Source organism: Vombatus ursinus, unplaced genomic scaffold (assembly GCF_900497805.2).
Source record: "Vombatus ursinus unplaced genomic scaffold, bare-nosed wombat genome assembly UNPS02000580.1, whole genome shotgun sequence".
Lineage (NCBI taxonomy): Eukaryota > Metazoa > Chordata > Mammalia > Diprotodontia > Vombatidae > Vombatus > Vombatus ursinus.
In genome coordinates, this window is record NW_020940358.1 from 6,518,763 (window position 1) to 6,539,464 (window position 20,702).

Consider the following 20,702-nt stretch of genomic DNA (forward strand, 5'->3'; position numbering starts at 1 on the left):
AGCTGCTCCATGGGTTGGACTAGATGGCCTCTAAAGTCCCTTTCATCTCTAAAGCTGTACTTGTCATGTGTGATACTACGGTGGGAACAGGAATCTAGAAGGAAGTCCAAAGGTACAAAAGGTTCAACAAGCACTGTGCTCTAAACCCAGGTTTGGAGGTAGATAAGTGTTTTCATGAAAACCATTTAAAGTTAACAGAAGAAAAAAAAAATCTGCCATAATGTAGCAGGCCCTAGGAATCAACAATATCTTCTTGGACTGGGAAGCTGCATGACAAGCAGGATTTTAGGAACTTTAGTTTAGGAGTGATTTACTGCCACTAGTTTGGGGAGATTTGTAAACTAGGTACCCACACGCCACAGAAGTGACTAAATTTGCAATTTACTACTGAATGATAGACCATCCCACCCACCTCCTACGGGATCCTGTTTCTCCAGAGGTCTCCTATAATCCGAAATAGCCGATTTGGGGTTCACTCTTGTTTCCCGTCTTCCTTGGGGCTGGGGCTTCGCGGCGCCTGCAGTAGCTCCTCCTCCAAGGCAGGGGTCGCCGTGGTTCCGTTCCCCAATGGCTCCCGAAACGCACGCCTCGGCGCCGCTACCCCTCTTGCCGTCGCGCCTCGTTGGGCGGCGTAGCAGGCAGCCGCCCAGACTGCCCCCCCGGCCCATTAGCGGCATTCGGTAGGAAATGGCTGCGAGACCTGGGAGGCCTTGAGGCCCGCCGGTAAGTCACGACCCCGGAGCCCCCGGGAGGAGGGCCCCAGCCCTCGCCGTGTGTGGCCGTCACAAAGGGAAGGAGGGAAGCGAAGGACTCGGCTTCATCGCCCCCCTCACACAAGGGGCCTGTGCGGGCCTCACCTCTCGGCCTTTGAGCTCGGGGCCCCCGGAGAAAATGGCGGCCGCCGCCTGCTCCCGGGCGGGGTAGCGGGCTGCAGGGCGCCCCCTTCTTGCCTGGGCCAGGGACCCTGGGGAATGGCGGGAGTCGGACGCATTCTCCACTCCACGCCCCTAGCGTAGGGCTTCCCTGTCCCGCCCGGGCTTTCCCCGTTCGGCCTCCCCCCGCGCCCTTCTCTCTCCTCCTACCTCCAACCAGCGTTTCCAGGCATCTTCCTTCCGTGACCGCATCTGGCTTATAATAACATGATTATGCCTAAGTAAAGGGATTTGATCCGTCCGGAGCGGCCGCTTCTTGGGAAGCCCCAGCTTTCCACCAGCCCGATGTACGGAGCCGCACCCACCTACGCCGTCCGAGCTTTCTCCTGGACTCATTTTCCCGGCCTGATAGTGCGTGGGATTTGGGGGTGGAAGGGTGGTCCTTGACCAACTAGGTAGCCACTGATTGTTAGAGGAGACATAAAAATTAGAGTGCAGCTGTCCGATATTCAAACCTCTCACTTTTTGACGGGGAAGCTCTGTTTTTTGTATGAGCAATTAAGAGGTTGTAACTCCACTGAGGATTTTCCAGTCAACAGTTATTTACTGAGTAACACAGCACCCTTGGGCTCTCTGGAAATACACATGAATTATAAAATAGTTTCTGCCCTCTGATCTTTTGGGAGAAGACTTTTGGAATGCTTGAGTTTGAATGGAGCAAGTATCCACTGATACTTTTTATTTAGAGAGAAAAGAATCAAAATTTGCCATATTGCAGTTACAACGTATTCTTGTAGAGAGTTTTGTTTTAATTTCCAACTTACAAAATTACCCAAAGTAAATAAAATCTTAATCCTTTACCATTTGTCTTTTCTTGGGTCTGTTGAATTGCCATAGAATTATGGGATTAGAAATAAAGTGCCCGGTAATTCGTAATGGCCATGATAACGTAAGACCTTATGATGACTTTATGGGGCTAGTGTATGTATTTTTTTTTAATCTCTGAAATATTTAATGGAAATGTTCGTTTCATGTTTCTAGTAAAACTTTAGACTAAATCTAAAAAATACATGCATTGCTAATCACAATCGGGGCTTTATTGCTCACTTTTCATATACTTTGCTAAAAGACTGAAAATTTGTTAATTTAGCCTCTAGATCCAAACGAATTATAGTAATGAGCCTTAGTGGGAGAGGGAGATTGGAAAACTACTTTTTGGTAAAAAGTGAGCATACATATTTGTTATTTACAGTTTCCCATGAGTTTTATTAATTTCATTGCTGCTATCTTGCATATTTTAAATTATTTTGTAGATTGTGGGCAAAACACAATATTCCATCAGCTGTGCAGATGACAGTATAAACCTATATAACCAATAACCAGTGGAAATCAATTTTTCTTAGTCCAAGAAGCAAGCAGTGTCAGTACATGTTAATAATAATTGTTTTCAAATAAGTGAAGGCTAGATCTTCTTTACCTGTTGCCTTCTTTCTTTCCCCAGGGTGTAGGCTACAGATAACCTGTTAACTTTTAATACTCCTTTTTAAATAATCTCATGAAAATTCAAAACCTGCTTCTGACTGCCTTTATTTGACCTTAGTCGATTAAAAAAAAAATTTTCCTTTATTGCTTTTCTGTATTATAATATCCCCATGATTTGGAATTTCTTTTTGATTAAGAAGGCTAGAAATAAAACTCCTTCTGGTCTTTTTATAAGATTTATCTGGAATTTTAATATTAATTTGTGGTTTTGAAGAATTCTTTATCCCTAATATCCTTGTTTCAGGGCTTTGTTTTTTATGTGATCTATCTAATCATCTGGACCCAATATAGCTGTATCTAAATTACCTATCCTCTCAGATCTTTTCTGTTGTGTTTACTCCTAGGGGATTGAACATGTTTTATTTGTAGACAAATAAATAATTTTATGTAACTCTTTGGTTTTTCCCTACATCACCTTACTACTTGTGAATAGATCATATCTGAACCCTTTTGCTACAGTTCAATAAAAATGCTTAGTGTATTAGGACATAGTAGGAACTCCCAACTTTTTCATCATTCTTCTACTTGATCACTGTATTCTGAATTAGGTTTAAACATACAGTGGCATATCATATATGAATTATAGTGTATTGTATAGAATGCATTCACAGAATTTCCCATTTTGAAATGGTTTTTACTAAAGTATAGAAGTCAAAAGTTCATTAACTGAACTCTGACTTTTCCCCCAGCCCAGACATGTTCTTCTAGGAAAAAATAATTTAGTCATTCAAATTATGGAAACAGTCTTAGCATGTTAAGATGGAAGGAACTCTAAAAGTTTAACAAGTTCAGCTCTCTAATTTTAGAAATAAAGTAAGCCCCCAAGAATATAAGTCAGTGTTGAGGGGGTCAGTTGATGGGTTCCTAAATTGTTCATCAGGGGATCCTTGAAGAAACTAGCTTCTAAGGCGGTGCTTTTTAGGGGTGGTTCATTTCCTTGATGTATCATTAAGGACAATCAATAGTTGGGTGCCTATTATAAGTTGTAGCTGCATGCCATATGTACATATTTACTAAAATTGTTCATTTCAACAACTATTAGTTGAGCTCAGAACCATTAGGTGTCCTGGGAGATAGAATTAGAAGGTAATAAGAAAAGTGCAAGGCTGCCGTATGAATGCCAAAAGGAATGGTTCGTATGAGAAGTGCTATTATAGGAGTTTATGAAACAAATATCAGTGTTGGCTGGAGTGACCAGAACAGCATTTGTGGAGAAAATGGGGTTGGATTTGGATAAGTTTGTCAGGATGAGTCAGGAGGCAGAATTGGGAATGAGTGTGACCTATTAAAACTGCATAGAAGAATTTTGGGGACTAGTTATGGGAATGTCCAAATTCTAATAGAATTGCAGTATCCAGTATTCCATTCTTTGGTAGTTATGCCAACTAGAATATAGTAATTATTATTATAGGTGAATCACTTCACTCTGTAGCCCTATAGAATTACAGTTAACATTGAGCATCAGTTATTAGTTATTAGATAGAACATGAAAGCACTAAAAGAAACACATGGACACACTAAAAGATGTGTTTATCCTTTATCACAACAGATAATCACAACAGATGTTATTTTATAAAGTTTACTTAGTATTTCTTTACTACATATATTTGGTGTATTTTGGCTGTTTTGGAGAAATTGCAAAAATTGGTTTTTCATACTGCCTTAATTTGTTTCATACTGCCTGATTTTTTGTGATACTCTAAGTGTGGTACCTTTTGATAGGTGGAAGTACAGATTGGTTATAGTAAACATAGCATTTTTCAATCTATACATTTTTTGAACACCACAATGTCTTCTAGGCATTTCGATAGTCTGATGATGACAAAACTAAAACAGTCTTGGCCCACAAGAAGTTTGCATTAAACTTTCACAACCATATATAGATGAAATTTACTGAATCTTGGTCTTGGTTATGAAAGAAATGACTGACTTTCTATGATTGAAATCCTTATCCAGTACTTTGAATGATGGTTTTGTAACACCTGGGGACCTTTCAGTGAATCTTGAAATAACATGTGCAGTGTAATTTCCCCGGATAGAATGTAAGCTCTTTGAAGGTAGGGATTTGGGGAGGGTTTTCTCTTTTCATTCCCAGGACTGAGCACAGTACTTGGTATTTAGTAGGGATTTAATAAATGCTTATTATTGTTAGGCTGGGATGAGGGAGTTTTCCATCTAATACCATATTGTTAATTACCATATTTTTCTTGGAAATTTCATAATTGGGAGATAATCAAAATGAAAGTATATTCCAGGATTTAGTCCTCTGACTATTTTAGTAGACTTTTACCTTTTAAATGGTATGCTAAATTAAAAGAAAGGTGTTAACTAACTTGTAATTTAATTGTTTAATTGGAACGATGGTAGCTAAAATAAAGTCACTTGTTGATAAGCAAGTACTAATTACCTTGAATTGTGAATTGAAGAGTAAAATTTCATAGCATGCAAATTGTGCTGTGGTCAGTCATAAGTATAGTGGCTCACCAGTTTCAGTGCTTTTCATTTAGATATATAAAAATATTACCATTGATAAATATATGCTGTAACTGGGAGTTCAGGAAGATCTTCCAAATTTAAAGAGTTTACATACTTGTTCTTGATTCTGGCTTTCACATTCCTGGGTTTAAGTTGAGTATACTTTAAATAAAGACAATTTTTGACACTCTTACAAAGTGTTTTTGTGACACTAAATTAGAAGTTGAGTACTTCACTTTGGAAGGCAGAGAGCAAATTCAAAAGAATTTCTGAATGGCCAGAAAGCTGGTAGAGGAACCAAAAAAGTGGAAAAATAGTTACTGGAGCTCTTTTCTATGTCTTATGTTACTGAAAGAAGCATATAGTAAGTATAGTGAAAAGGGGTTGTTTGTATTGTTAACTACTCTAAACCTTTTGTGAAAAATCACGTTTTATAGTTTGAGAACTGATTTCTCAGTTCAAATAAAATTTTCTTTGAACTGAACCCTAACTTGTTATTAGGTAAAATCGGAAAAAAACGTTTGAAACATTCTAATATTGATATAATCCTTCTCTCTCTGTCTGATAGTCCTTCCTCTTTCTCCTCTCCAGTCTTTTTTTCCTGACTCATAGTAGTCAGGAGGAGCAGCATCCATTTCAGGAGTTTTCCAAGAAGAATTTCCTCAGTGTTTACTTGAGAAAAATTGTATCAGGTAAAGAGCTTTATTGCATATAACTGTTAGAACACTCATTTGCATATTCCTAATCTGACCTTTTGTCATTTTGAGGGAGGGTTTTCTTAACAATTACAGATCATTAATTTGCCTTGATTGTGGAGGATGACCCAGTGCTATGGATAAATCTCTTTAATTTGGCTTTGAAATGAAATACATATTCTCTTGCGCCTTTTAAATTGTTTTTCTGATAGTAAAATTTTGTTTTTTAAGCTTATCCAAGCAGAAATTTAAACAGTGATTCCAAAATATGTTGAATGGTCAAAGGTAGATAGCCTAGATTTTAACAACTTGTTATAGATGAGAGACAAGATGAATAATACTTAAAAGTTTAGGTTTTTTGTGCATAATAATATTTTTGGACTAGGATTACTTCAATATTTAAAACCATTTCAGTATAATTCTGCATTCTGAAAAGGTCTTATCTTGGAAAATTGTTCTTAAGCTTTTTTATACATGGAATTAAAATTGTTGGTATTTCTTGGTATTGTATCAAAGGATACACTTCATTTAAAAAGTAGCAACTTGATTAACACATTTGAAAGTAGACTTAATTTCATAATTTGGAAAGATAATCTCAACATATCAGTAAAGAAGTAGGGAGAAAAGACAACTTAAGTGGAGGAATATAAAAAGCAAGCTTGTAAATTAGATTTTTATTCCTCACCTTACCTGCATGATTCATTCTCTTATCTCATGCCTCCCAGTCCAAAAGGTATAGTGCAAGGTGCTAATGTTGTAGTGCCACCCTCAACTAATCTAGGCTCATAGCCTGCTACAAGGCTGTTGTAGAGTAATAAGATGAGCATCTCTGAAACTCCCCTCTTTCCAACACACAGGCTTACATAATGAGAAAGACAGTACCTGGCTAGGCCACCTAATGCATTATAGAAAAACTTGGAAAAACTGAAGTTTCTGTTTTTCAAGTGCTTGCCCAAGTCCTGAATAATAAGAGGCTTTATTTAATCCATGTCTAGGTGCTGTCAGTGGAGTAGAGCTTGGGAAATGGTTTTGAACTTTGTGGTGTCAGGATCATATAATATGGAGCCCATTTTTGTGTATTGGTGGTTCCTGATTGACATTATCCTTGTTTTAGTCTGCTAATTTGACCCTTCTTAATCCTGATATTCAGCATACTATTGCATAATTTAAACTGCTTTTAAATATCATAATTAAATGCATTATTTCAAGTGTTAATTTTAATGGTTTTGATATTAAATATAAACTTTGGCTCATTTGTTCATCAAAGGTTGTATAAGTATAGTTGGCATAGTTTCATTTTAAATTTTGTAATAGAACTAACTGCGTATTTCCAATTAGCAGACTTTTGTTGATTAATAAAAAATTAAATTGACTAATAGTTTATTAATTTTTGGATGCTAGATAGTTTCTAGGAATGTAATCATTCTCTTTTAAAAGTTTTATTGATGGTTTTGTTTTGTTTTGTTATTTTACATCATATTCACTTCTAACTAGACTCCTTCCCAGCAGTCCCTCTCTAGTTACAAAAGTAACATGGATATGTGTGAGGGAAGGGGACTGGAGGAGGACCAGTTCAGTAAAACCAGCCAATAGTAGTTGACTACATCTGATAGCTTATGCAGCTTTCTACATCTGTTCTCTATCACCTCTCCAATGAAAGGAGCAAGGAGGGAGATATTCTTTTCCAGAGCCCATCTTCATCATTATTATTACATAGTATTCATTTTCTTTTCTTTTCTTTTTATTTATATTGTTGTAGTCATTGTATATATTGTTTCTTTGAATTGTCTTACTTCATTCTGCCTCAATACATACATCTTGAATTCCACGCACTGGTCTTTTCTTAGAGAAGAGCAATATTGCGTTACATTCATGTACCACAATTTGTTTAGCTATTTCTCAACTAATAACCCATTTCTTTGCTACCCCAAAAGTGCTGTTATTAATATGTTGGTATATATGGGACCTTTCTCTGTCATTGATAGTGGCAGGATTTCTGGGTCAAAGCACAATAATTTTTTAAAATGTATTTTTATAATATCTCTGTTTTCATATAGCCAAGTTTCCCCCTGTATCCTGTCCCTGCCAAAGAACCATCACTTTTAACAAAAAATTTTAAAAGATCTGACATGCAGTATTCTACTCATGGACCCCACCCCCATGCCCCTTTATCTTTTCATATCTCTTGTGTGGAGGCATGCATATTCATGATTTCACAACATTTAGCTTTGTTTTGTGGTGGTGGTTCTTTCTGTTTACAATGATGTAAATGGAGTCATTGATTATATACTTTTCCTGGCTCTGCTGAATTTCACTTTGCATCAGTTGATGTCTATCCATGCTTCATATTAGTTGTTTCTTATAGCTCATTTCATAACAGTTATGTAGCATGATTTGGTTAGCCATAAATGATTGACATATACTTTGATTCATGTTCTTTGTCACCAAAAAATGTGCTTCTACAAATGTTAATAGTGCCTTTATATATGGAGTCTTTCTTTTTATCTTTGACTTCCTTGGGGTATATACATAGTAGTGGACTATCTATCAGAGTCAAAGGATATGCACATTTTAGCCACTTTATTTGCATGATTCCAAATTGCTTTCCAAAACAGCACCATAATGTTTCATTGACGATGCTTAATGTTTAAATATCCCCTTCAGTTTTTTGTTCCATTATTTATTTATTTATTTAGGCAATTGGGGTTAAGTGACTTGCCCAGGGGCACACAGCAAGTGAGTGTCAAGTGTTTGGTCTGAGGCCGGATTTGAACTCAGGTCCTCCTGACTTCAGGGCCAGTGCTCTATCCACTGTGCCACCTAACTGCCCCGAGTTTTTTGTTCTAGCTAGCTATTGATAAATTGGGTTGGGAGGGTACCCAGCAGATAGGGGAGAGGTAAAGTTTTCAATATTAAAATAATAAATGAAGAGGTCCTAAAATTTTTAAATACTAAAATATTGGGGTTACCTTTAAGGAGGTTACTTTTAATATGTAATTTTTGAACGTGTATATCACAGATAAGATTAAATATATGCATATTGGGAGGGGAAGAATTGATCCAGAATTGGTCTTAAAATCCTGTCTTCTTAACCATTTCCAGCCACACCCTCTCCTTTTATAGAGAATCTGGTAGTTCAAAAGATAAGAGAGAATTTATCCTGGAGGGTCAACTAAGGGAGGATTTACATGGACTTGGAAACAGAAAATAGGTTTAAGAAAGCAAGCCTGAGAGAAAGTTGCTAGGGTCAGAGCCAGAAAGATAACAGTTAAGTTGGGGTAGCTAGTAGATAGTTACTGTCCCTGCTGCCACTTAAAACCAGCAGTCAACTGGGAGGTACGTGTAGACCAAACAGAAAAGAACATAGTCTTTCAGAGGTCAAAAGTGGGGCTAAAAGCAACAGCCCAAAATGTGGATTATACTAAACTAAAGAATTACAACTCCTAAAGTCCCACAGCTTGATGAAAGGGCCTGCTGACTAAAGGGAGAGTAGTAACTAGGCATGTATGAAAAGGGTAGTTTGAACCAAATAACAAACTTATGTAAATCTGTACACTTTTGAAACAACTTGTGCTGGACTATAGTATACAAATAAAAGAGAAGGGGCTATATTGTGGAGGGTATAGGAAATGCCTGAGGGCCTGTCTCTTTAACTTTGAAAAATGACTAATTGAGCTTCTTTATTATTATTATTGTTTTTTTTTTTTTTAGGCAGTTGGGGTTAAGTGACTTGCCCAGGGTCACACAGCTAGTAAGTGTCAAGTGTCTGAGGTCAGATCTGGACTCCAGTCCTCCTGACTTCAGGGGTGGTGCTCTATCCACTGTGCCACCTAGCTGCCACTGAGCTTCTTTATTATTACAAAGGGGAAAAAAATATTTCCTGGTGTTGGACTAAGTACCTTTTACTGCAGCAAAAATGAGAACTAGTATAACAAAAAGGTTTGTTCAATGTCTTGAAATTCATAAGCAATTTTAAATGCATCCTTAAGTGCTATGTGTTATTTTTTGGGGGGTGGGGGGAGTTGTGTTGGTTTCAGAGCACAAGTCAGAATTAGTCTTGAAGGGCAAGTTAGCCATTTGAACCAGTGGGTTGAATATGGATTTGGAGTGTGTGGTTTTCTTTGTCTCATTTTTTAAGTACTTGAAAAAATTACTGTTTGCAGTGTTATAATGTCTCACCTTTGTTTAGCATCATTTGGGTTTTCATTTTAGTATTATCTTTTCCTTTTGCTCCTTAAAAATTGAAGCAAAGACACTCATCACAGAAATTTTCTGTACCTAAAACTATAGTCACTATTGGAAAAAATGCCTCAAAATCCCAGATAACTAAACATAATGCTGCATTAAAGTTTAACGTTGACTAGCTGGAAAGGAGGATGGAAATAACACTGGATTGGGTTCTAGCTCTGCCACTAACTAGTTGTGTGTTCTTGGGCAAAACACCATACTTCTCTTGGCTTTTTCTTGTATACCTATGAAAAAGTTGTGCTATATGGTCTGTAAAATCTCCTTCAGCTTTAAAATTTCATGAGAGTATGCTTGGAGTACAAGTCTCCAAACTTATCACACATTGTTCCTCTCAAGGGAGGAGTCCAGCCCAAATTATCTACTTAACTGTTTCTTACACTTAACACTCCAACTCCTATCTCCTGGCTCTTTGCCTAGGTGTCCCTCATTTTTGGAATATACTCCCTGCTTACATCTAGAATTCCTAGTTTCCTTTCCAGCTCAGAGCCTCCAGTGCCACCTTTAATTGGAAGCCTCCCTTCCCCCCCCCCAAAAAAACAACTATTAATGAATTCCCCTTATAAATGATCTATTTTGTATCTATTTTGTCTATGCCTATTTTTGTACATATTTTCTCTCACTGCTAGAAAGTAAGCCTTTGAGGGTAGGGACTGTTTGACTTTTATTTCCTTATACCTAACACAGCACAGTGTCTGGCACATAACATGGTTAGGTCAAAGGTACCTTAATAGGTGCTTGGTGATTGACTGAAATGTTTCACAGCTTAAAAAGAAGCTATCTAGTCATAACAGTACCTGACTTCTGGTTTAGGAAAGTTTTTTGAAAGTGAAAGTAAATTGCATTTCTAGTATTTCTTATTGTAGTTTATGTGCTGAGTATGACCCTGGTGTATAATTCTGAATTTCCTATCCCAGTTATTTACCATAATGATTTTACATGATGTTTTTACTACAGATTTGATCGTAGGTGAGTTTAGTATCCAAAGAGAGTTTGAACACCTCTGCCCCAGAATTAAGGTCTGACTAGCTCTAAGAATTAGGGAAACTAATACTTTTCCTGATTTAGACACCTAAGCTATTCATTTACATGTGACTGTTCAAGTGTCACCCTAGCTGTAGTAGAATTGGGTTTTGCTTAATCATGAAGTATCCTTTTTAAGCATTAGTTTTAGAGAACATATAGTGGAGCCACGAGAAAGTAGTTTCAAGGCATCAGTCAGTCCCCTTGCCAGCTCACTTGAACATTTTTGAAGGCAATTTTGAAAATGGGCAGCCACCAATGTTATGCTGATATAAAAATTGAAAATTTGAGATTTTGGTTGAATGTTTCTAGGTGTTTTGTTTCTTTCCACATTGCAGTACCTATTAATAAATTACATGTGAATGGTCAGTTTTTTGCTTTTTTTATGGGTGACTTGATAATAGCAAGTAATTGAAAAAATTAAAAGTTGAATTACTAGCCTAGACCCCAACCAGATTTATAAGAAGATTTTTTAACCTGAGATCCACAGACCCCCTAATAGATCATGGATAGATTTTGGGAGATTTATGTGCTTTCATGGGGAAAACAATTAGATCTTTCTTTTCACTGGCCTCTAACTGAAATTTAGCAGTCACTTTAAATTAAGACTGTAGGCAACAAACTTGATTCTGATAAGGGTTTAAGTTTCACCAGACTACTAAAGAGCTCCATGACAAAAAAAAATTAATATCTGATCTAAAATGTGATGTGTAGTACACTCAGTTTTCTTTTGTCTGCCATTTGTGTCGGTCTATAAATGTATCCTCTTCAAGGTCTGTGCCCTGTTATGATGTCTTTGTAGCTGTTACCTCTTTTTTATGTGGGCTTATAAAGAGGCTCTTGGTGGGGACCACATCAATCAGTGGAGAGAAAAAAACACTGTTTTGGCCATCCTCAGTAAGATGGTGACAGAATCTATTTTTCTGCAGCTTCTCAGCTAAGATGTCTGTAATGAATGACTTTGGAGAAGTACTTTCTGTCTGAATGAAATTTTTTCTGATATGTGACTTGACGGTTTCTCACATAGCACTCAGTTCATCAGATGTTTAGTGCGCTTAACATGTCATATTTTATGATTATTTAATTGTGCCTCATCTTTTACTAGCCTGTAAGTTCCGTGAGGGAAAGGTTAGTCTTATCTAATCTCTGTTAAGTGAATAAATAATTATAGATTGTGAGGGGAGGAAAACTATTACTAGCTTATGGTGAATTTTCTGAGGTATTAGTGCATTAATATGAATTGTATTAAAGAGAAAAAAGAGTGAATAATACACAGGTTAAATCACAATTTGACTTAATAACTACAAGTATTCTTTTTCATCTTGTCCCTGGTCTTCTTTACTCTGTCTCTCCCTCCCCTCCTGTAGTGTTGCTTGGGGTACCTTGTTTTTGGAAGAAAAATGGAAGAGAATGATAAGGTGGTAAGCCATTAAGAATTCAGTACACAATTTTGCCACCAGATGGGGCAAAATAATTTTTTTTCATTGTATCTTCAATAAAAAGTAGTGCTATAGTGTCTTGTTGCTCTAAAAATGAATGATATTAATCGACCCTGTACTAACCAAGGATACTTCAAGAGACTTTTTTTTTTAGTAGGTAAATATAATAGTGTCACAATTCAATTCTGCAAGTATTTATGAAGTACTTACCAACTTTTGGCACTGTGCTGGGCACTGGGGATACAAAGAACAAAACATTCTCTTTCATCATGAAGCTTATATTCTCCTTGGGGAGGGGAAAATGAGGTACTAATTTCCTTAGCTAAGTAGGAGTCTGCTAACTATTTTGAGAATCAGAATGGACCTTCTGTTGGGGACTCTCAAAGACTAATTAGAATGAGTCCTCTTAGTGACTGGCCATTGAGTAAATGGAATTGAAAACGCTATTGTTTTTACAAATTTGTAACTGTTGATTTGTGAAGTCAGCCAAAATTTATTTTCAAAATACTGGAGTCACATGGAATTATTTTTCCTTTTCTGATAACTAGCTTGTCTGGTGAGTTGGAGATTCTGAAAAGACAAATTGATAAGATAGTTATTTCATGGAAGGAAAGAAGTAAAATTGTTAATAACAATCAACCCCCTTAATTTTCATAGTTGATTTTTTGTTACAGGAAGTGAAGTACAATCCATATTCTTTGCACAGGTAGCCAGTGATCTAATGGGAATTTGATAAGAACTTGGGAGGAGATGCTAATAATAATTGTTTTGGAGCACAGTGAGATCAGCTATACTTCATCAATAATTTGATTTAATTGTGACTGTCATTCTAGGAGGAGCTGGGGATGAGTGGTGGCTCAGGATGTTGTGCAGGTAGAGGAGTTTGAGGGAGGAGGGGACTGAAATGCTTTGATTTTAAACTGGATAAAAATTCAATGTTTCTGAAAGAAATATTAGAAAAATGGTGTTCAATTTGTATGTTGATCATTTTATTTTAGGTTGATAGGGAAAGAAGGAATTAGCATTTATATAATACCTATTGTGTGTCAAGCCCTGTAGTGCTTTAAAAATGTTATTTAATCCTCAGAACAATCCTTTGAGGGAGGTGCTGCTATTTTCCCCATTTTACAGTTGAGGCAAACACATTCAGTGACTTGCCCAGTGTCACACAGTTAGTATAAGTGTCTGAGATGGGATGTGAACTCAGTTCTTGATTCTAGGCCAATGTTTTATCCACTGTGCCACCTACCTACTAGTGGATGTAATGCTGTTCATTTTTGTGAAATGGTTTTCTCTTGCTTTATATCTTATATTGTAATTTTTCCTTGTCATTCAAAGCTTACTTTGGAATAGGATAGCATAGTTGGCATAATCAAAAGAGAGATGGTTGTAGGATTATCAGATTTAGAGCTGTAAGGAGCATTTGACGTAATTTTATTTATCTCATCTTACAGATAAGGAAACTGAGATCCTGACAGGTTAAGTGATTTGTCCAAGGTCATACAACTAATAAAATAGCAAACTCTGGCTATGAACTCTGTCAGACCTGTAATTTGGCCTTGTTCCATGATTTTACAAATTCTTAGATATTCCTTGTTTATAAGTTCCTTATTTTTAACCATAATGAATATAATTTTGCATAGTTCCTTACTGTAAGTAAAGTGACCTAAAATAATAGTGGCTATCCTAATTTACCTGTAATTTGTCCAAAGTAAAGCTACAGAGAAGTACACGAGATTGCAGAAGAGTAATAATTACTGTGTCTTTAAAAAGAATGATTTGGAATGTTACAGTGTAGGTTCTAGGGTAACTAGGGGAGACAGCAGTTAAGGAGAAGGCAGTTGGAGTGATTCTGAGTAATAGGTAAGATGTGTGAGACCTGAGCTCCAGGTAGCACTTAGTAACAGGGAAAGATATTGGTGGATTAAATAAGTTAAAAGGGTTTTTGAAGATTTGGGACTATTTTAGTAAGTAATTACTAATTTTCATGTTGGCTCTGTATTATTCTTTGGGGTTTTTGTGATCCAAGTAGTTAGGGATATGTGAAAGAAAATATAGAAGGTAAATAGTGTAATGTTAGTAGTTCAATTGTGTTTAGCCAATATTTTTCATAATAATCATGGGCATACTTTTTGTTTTTGTGATTAAAGTTCATTTTAGAAATAATTCGGGTCTCTTCAAAACAAAGATTAGAATTCTGAAAAGATTTGAGATGACAAATTACGAACGATTTCTTTGAAAATAGTAATATTTGACATATTGATGATCATTAGATTTAAATTTGCAGTGTTGATGACTCCACTTTGATGAAGAAACATTTTTACAATCACCCAAAATTAACTCCTTTTAAGCTTGTAATTTGGTCCTACAAAAGCACCTTTCAAACTACCATGCTTACAGAAATAAAGGATGTTGAGTATTGATACTTTAGCATTGTGGATGGCAACTTTGTTCCAGTCTCGAATTATTCCTTTCAACATTTAACAATTTTCAAACTTTTTGATCATGCGACCTGGACCCCTTTACACTCTTAAAAATTATTGAGAAGCCCTAAGGAGCTTTTGTTTATGTGAGTTACATCTATTAAGAGGTGATATTAACTGAGGATTCATATTTATAGCTAAATCTTTAATTTGCAGGTCTTGTAATCTCTGGGGAAAATCCACTGTATGCTTATGAGAGAATAAGGGAAAAGGCAAATAATTAATGTCTTGGTATTATTATGAAAATAGATTTGGTTTCACAGACACCCCGCCCCCCAAAGGGTCTTGGGAGAACCTCTCAGGGATCCCCAGACCATACTTTGAGAATGAGAATCACTGCCCTAACTTCCATCGTTTGTTGTCCTTTCTCAAACTTACCAAGTGCCTAAGAGAACTCTGGGTAAGGGGTATTGGTGGTATGTAAGGTAATCAGAACAATAGAGTATCAGTTTTTAGCCAGGGAAAAAGAAGACTTGATCGGGAAGAGGGGGGGAAAAGATGATGGTTGTCTTCAGGTGTTGGGTATAAGGATTAGACTTGCTGTGCTTGGCTGCAGAGGGTTGACATTTGAGAGAAACAGATTTAGACTTTTTTTTTTAACAGTTGTAGTTTTTTCAAAATGGGGAAGTAGTAGGTTAATCTTCATTCTGGAACTTCAAGGAAGGACTAAGGGACCTTTTCCCCGATGTATTTGTAGACAGAATTGTTTCATATGCAGATTTGAGTAGATTACCTGAGTTACCTCTCAGTTCTTGAGTTTCTTGTAATCCCTTGTCTATGAACCAAAGCTATCTTCTAATCTATCTGGCCTGGTATTGCCAGATTAATCTTTTTTCATATCACAAGAACCTATAGTGAATTCCCTATTGCTTATCATAAATAAAAGAGATTCTGGCTTTCAGAATCCTTAATTTGGACCTATCCAACCTTATCTTCAACATGTGTATTCTAGTCTTGTCAGTCTCTTTCTCTTTTTTCCCCTCTCTTCTAGGTTATATTCATTCCCATCTCTAAGGTATTGTCTACTCTTTTACTGCTACTCCCAATGAATAAAAAGGCCTTCCCCTGCCTTAATTCATTCTTCCTTTCCACTTACTCCAACCTATTTTTGAGCTTTCCTCTCTCTTAACAGCTGTTGTACTCAGAACCCGCATTACAACATTTTGCATTTAATTTTTGAAATTTATATTCTATTTTTGTTTCTTAATTATTTTGTAAACTTTTTGAGGATGGATGTGATACATTAATTCCCCTTCCATCACCAGCACCGCCACCTCACACAAAGACACACGCACACAACACTTGATTACATTGGTTACACTTTTTGTTGTAGTGGAAAATTATGTTTAACTTCATGAATACAAGGTTCAGAAGATTTTAAGTGATTCTAAAGGTACTGTGTGACTATTAAGTGCCTATGGTGGAAGAATAGTTTTTGTAAACCTATTTATATTTCTTTCAGGAGCTTACTTCAAGTGAAATTTTGGTTGATACACCTAGATACTTTGAGTTGACATCAAGAAGAATCCTGTTTTGTTTGGGTTTTTTTTTTTTGTTTGTTTGATTTTAGATTTGGGTGTGTATTTTTCTCAGCCTTTCAGACTGTAAACATTTTATAAATTTTGCTGTGTGGTTTTCCACTAATTTCTTCACTCTATTCCATTTTATTTACAACTGCAGGAAGATATCCAACTATGATGTTGAGTCAGATAAAGTGTGAAATGATATCAGTTCCAGTTTCCTTATACCTAGAGGTTTATTTTTTAAGACTGTTATCTTTTTTTAAGGAAATAAGTATTCCTATTTAGCTTTGAAATTTTTTGGAATATCCCAGACCACAGGGATGTATTAATTTGGATTTTTGTCTTTTATGTAACTATTTTATGCTGACCCTCATACTATATTTTTTATACAGTTCAACTTTTGACTAAACAGATCTCTTCTAACAGTTTGCAATTTGAACTTAGAGGATAAACAACATACTTAGCAGAAATGAAAAAGTCTGCACATAAGCTTTGATTTTTATTTGCAATTATTTACAAAAATTGCCCAGATGCAGTTTATAGAATTAGAGAAATAATGTTAATTGATATATAAAAAGATTCCTTTCTACAAAGGCTAGGCGAACCTATTGCAAATAATTGTAGAGTGAGTTAATCTTAAAGAATGATCATACTGTGATTATTTAGTTGACATGGGTAACTTAAACTAAGAGAATACTAGAGAATTAAATTTTTATGTGTAATAGTGCACTGTGATTTAGGTATTGGTGGAGATTTAAAAAAAAAACCTTAATTAAGACAGGATCTCTAGTGACTGTGGGTTGAGACCCACCCACTTTTTAAGAAGTGCTGAATGCTTCTAGAGGGAAAAGTTTAAGAAGCCCTGAGTAGGGTGGTAATGACACATATCCAAATACCTTACAAAATAATACATGATGAATTCATAAAGGAGTGTGAACAAAGTCTTATCAATCAAGGATTCATTAAGCACCTACTACTTTGTGTCAGGTACTACTTTGTGTCCTTTGTGGCTATACTAGCCACTGGGAATGAAAAGACAAAAAAAAAATTAAATCTCTTCAAGGAACTTATGCTTGAAGAGACCACATGTGCCTATTAAGTATATGCAGAAGAAAGAAAAAGTTAATAGCTGGGATCAGGAAAGGATACTTTGGAAGATCAGCCTAAGTTGCAAATAGTGTCACAATGTGTGTGAAAGGTTTGGGCAGTAGGGATCAAGAGAGGCTTCCACAAGGAAAGAGCAGACATTTGAGTTAGGTTTTAATAGATAGATCCGTAGGAATTTAATACCTGTTCTGAGAAGTTAATATAATGATCATTTGATATCAGCATTAAATTTAATGGATACTGAGTTGAAGTGAGAACATAATAAATCGAAATATCTAGAGTATCTGTATGTTTTTAAAAGTGTTTATCACTGGAATGACTAACATTTATGAAGACCTACTCTGTACAAGGATAAGTGCTGAGGGGGAAAAGATAGTTTGGGGTCTCTTTCCTTAATAAAACTGCAGTTTCGGTGGGGAAGATGGGACACATACACATAACTATAATAGAAATTTTAATGCAAATGTATAAGTACAGTAAGAGACTGTAGATACTCTGCTGCCTTTATCCCTTAAACAGTGCTTCTTGAACATGAGCAGAACAGTCAAATGTGAAGTGGTAACGGCTTGTGTTTTCATTATCAAGTATTTACATATACTATTTGTGGTGGACGGTACAAAGCAAAATAACCCATCATCACAAATAAAGTTAATTTTGTATATTTTTAGGGTTACACTTATAGAACTCTGGTATTCCTGTGATGGAACATGCTGTAAATCCAGAATCATCAGTGGCATTTAAATCTGAGTCAAGCTTGGACAATATGGAAAATAATTCCCAAGGTATTTACTTTTATTTAAAGTAGAAAACTATTTACCTGTAATCCTCAAAATGCTAGTGGAAACACCTGAAAGCCAACTTCTGAACTCTAAAGTATGAGTTTAATATAAAGATTCACTTTTCCATAGATGAAAACTTGTGTTTCTTTTTTGGTTGCTTTTTGCACAAATGCTCATACATAGAAAATATTGTTCAGAATGTAATTTGGTATAAATAAATATATCTAAATCCTGGCTTTGCCATTTACTACATGACCAGCAGGCAAGGCATATCATTTCTTTGGGCCTCAGTTTCCTCATCTGTAAAATAAGAGAATTAGACTAGATCACCTGGAGGTTCCTTTCTAGCCCTCTGTCTGTTGTGTGCATGACATACTTATTAGAAACAAATAATTTTAAAAGATTAACAAATTCATAATTTTAATTTTTTTTTAGGTTTGGATGACAAAGGTGACCCAAGCAATGATGAGGCTCCAAAAGCAATTAAACCCACAAGTAAAGAGTTTAGGAAAACATGGGGTTTTCGCAGAACTACCATTGCTAAACGTGAGGGTGCAGGAGATGCTGAAATAGAGTCCCTTGATCAGCAACCACAACAGCAGCAGCAAAGCCTCTCCCTTCGTCGAAGTGGGCGGCAGCCCAAGCGTACAGAAAGAGTAGAAGAATTTCTTACAACAGTTAGAAGGAGAGGAAGAAAAAATGTTCCTGTTACCCTGGAAGATTCAAGTGAACCAGCCTCCTGTCCAGCTACTGATGTAGAAACTGCTTCCGAAGGAAGTGTGGAAAGCACTCCTGAAACTAAAACTGGTCAGAAATCTGACTCCAGGAATGTCAAGGGTCAGCCTACTGCAGTTACAAAAGGAACAAAAGATGATGATGAAGATGAAGATGATGACACCTCTGATAGTGACAGTGATGGATTGACATTGAAAGAACTTCAGAATCGTCTTAGAAGAAAGCGTGAACAAGAACCCTCTGAATTGACCCTGAAAGGTATACAGAATCGCCTAAGGAAGAAACGTCATGAAGAGGATCCCACAGAAACGGTTGTTGTGGAGGCAGGTAATACAGTGGAAACTGAGGTGCCCAGTAAGCAAGAACCTGAGACAGTGGATCAAGTAGCTGTACCCCAGGAGTCTAAAGAAGACCAGGATAGTAAGTTGGAGGGGAAAGCTCCTCAGGGAATCAAAGATGAAGAACCTGAAGAGTTAGTGAAGCGGAAACCTGAATGTGAGGTTTATGACCCTAATGCATTATATTGCATATGTCGACAACCTCACAACAACAGGTAGGTAGTTGGTAGATGGAAAAATGTATGTGTTTGCCTTTAAGTTTATTCAAGTAATAGAAGATTTCAAAGAGGCAGGCCTTATTGATAAATTCTACCAATTATAGGATGGTGATTTTAATTGAAAGTTAATTGATGTCTAAATGAGATTTTTTTTCCCTTAATATTTCAGTTCCATAAATTGATGCTCATATTTGATTCTGTTTTTCCATATCTGATATATTTTTTTAAAAAATTTTCAGATTTATGATTTGCTGTGACCGGTGCGAAGAATGGTTTCATGGTGATTGTGTAGGAATTTCTGAAGCTCGTGGGAGACTTTTGGAAAGGAATGGAGAAGATTATATCTGTCCAAATTGCACCATCCTGCAAGTACAGGATGAGACTACTTCAGAATCTGATCAGCAGGAAACTAAGTTTAGACATGAAAATGCTGATGGTACAGAACTGACAAGTATAGGAACAATAGAGCAAAAATCCAGTGAAGATCAAGGAATCAAGGGTAGAATTGAAAAAGCCGCCAATCCAAGTGGCAAGAAAAAGCTCAAAATATTTCAACCTGTGAGTATTTTGCCATAACATTTTTAAAAGCTGGATTTTAAAGAATTGTGGTGTCAGTTTCAGACTTATTAAAACCCTCAGACTTATTAAAACTTAATTAAAACCTTTATTATTAAAATCATTGGAATTAATCTTCATGAAATTGATTATCTGAAACTATTACTGATAAGTAAGTGTAAGCAAATAGTGGATATGGCTTAAATATAGCTCATTTCTTATTTAATATTTATTTTTATTAAACCTGTAGAAAAATGGGTATGCCACTGTTGCTGCTACTTTGTGATCATACTTCTCTCTGAGTAATTCTTATGACTTGTAATCTGCTTTATCACAAAATCTCTTAGAGATGGGAGGACCACATTTTATTGTAATTCCAGAAATAAGCTAAAATCATCAAGGCCATTAAGAATTAAAGCCACCTGGAATACAATTTTATATGTTAGCAAAAAAAGTCATAGTCTCATTATAGTCTATGGCTTCCTTTTTTCTTTAAAGGATTTTCACATAAAATTTTCTTATTTTGAAGCCTAAATTTAGTACATAGTTTAAGCTATCAGATGTGAGAAACAGGGTTCATTTGAATGAATTAGCTAAAACTATAAAATGATAAATGAATTTCTCTAGAAATTGCATCTGATTTTGTTTTTGGCTATTTGTGTATTTGCAAAAG

The 20,702-nt window shown here is 36.1% G+C and overlaps 1 protein-coding gene across 2 annotated transcripts in view; it reads left to right on the forward strand.

The window, feature by feature from the left end:
- Positions 1–632: 632 nt before the first annotated feature.
- DIDO1 (death inducer-obliterator 1) overlaps positions 633–20,702 on the forward strand; it is a 63,132-nt gene continuing 43,062 nt past the window's right edge. For both annotated transcript variants that reach the window (XM_027850063.1, XM_027850059.1), the window contains exons 1-4: positions 633–723; positions 18,073–18,186; positions 18,619–19,471; positions 19,714–20,032. In XM_027850063.1, the coding sequence (XP_027705864.1) occupies positions 18,105–18,186; positions 18,619–19,471; positions 19,714–20,032 (1,254 nt within the window). In that variant the 5' untranslated portion in view covers positions 633–723; positions 18,073–18,104. The remainder of the gene's footprint in view (positions 724–18,072; positions 18,187–18,618; positions 19,472–19,713; positions 20,033–20,702) is intronic.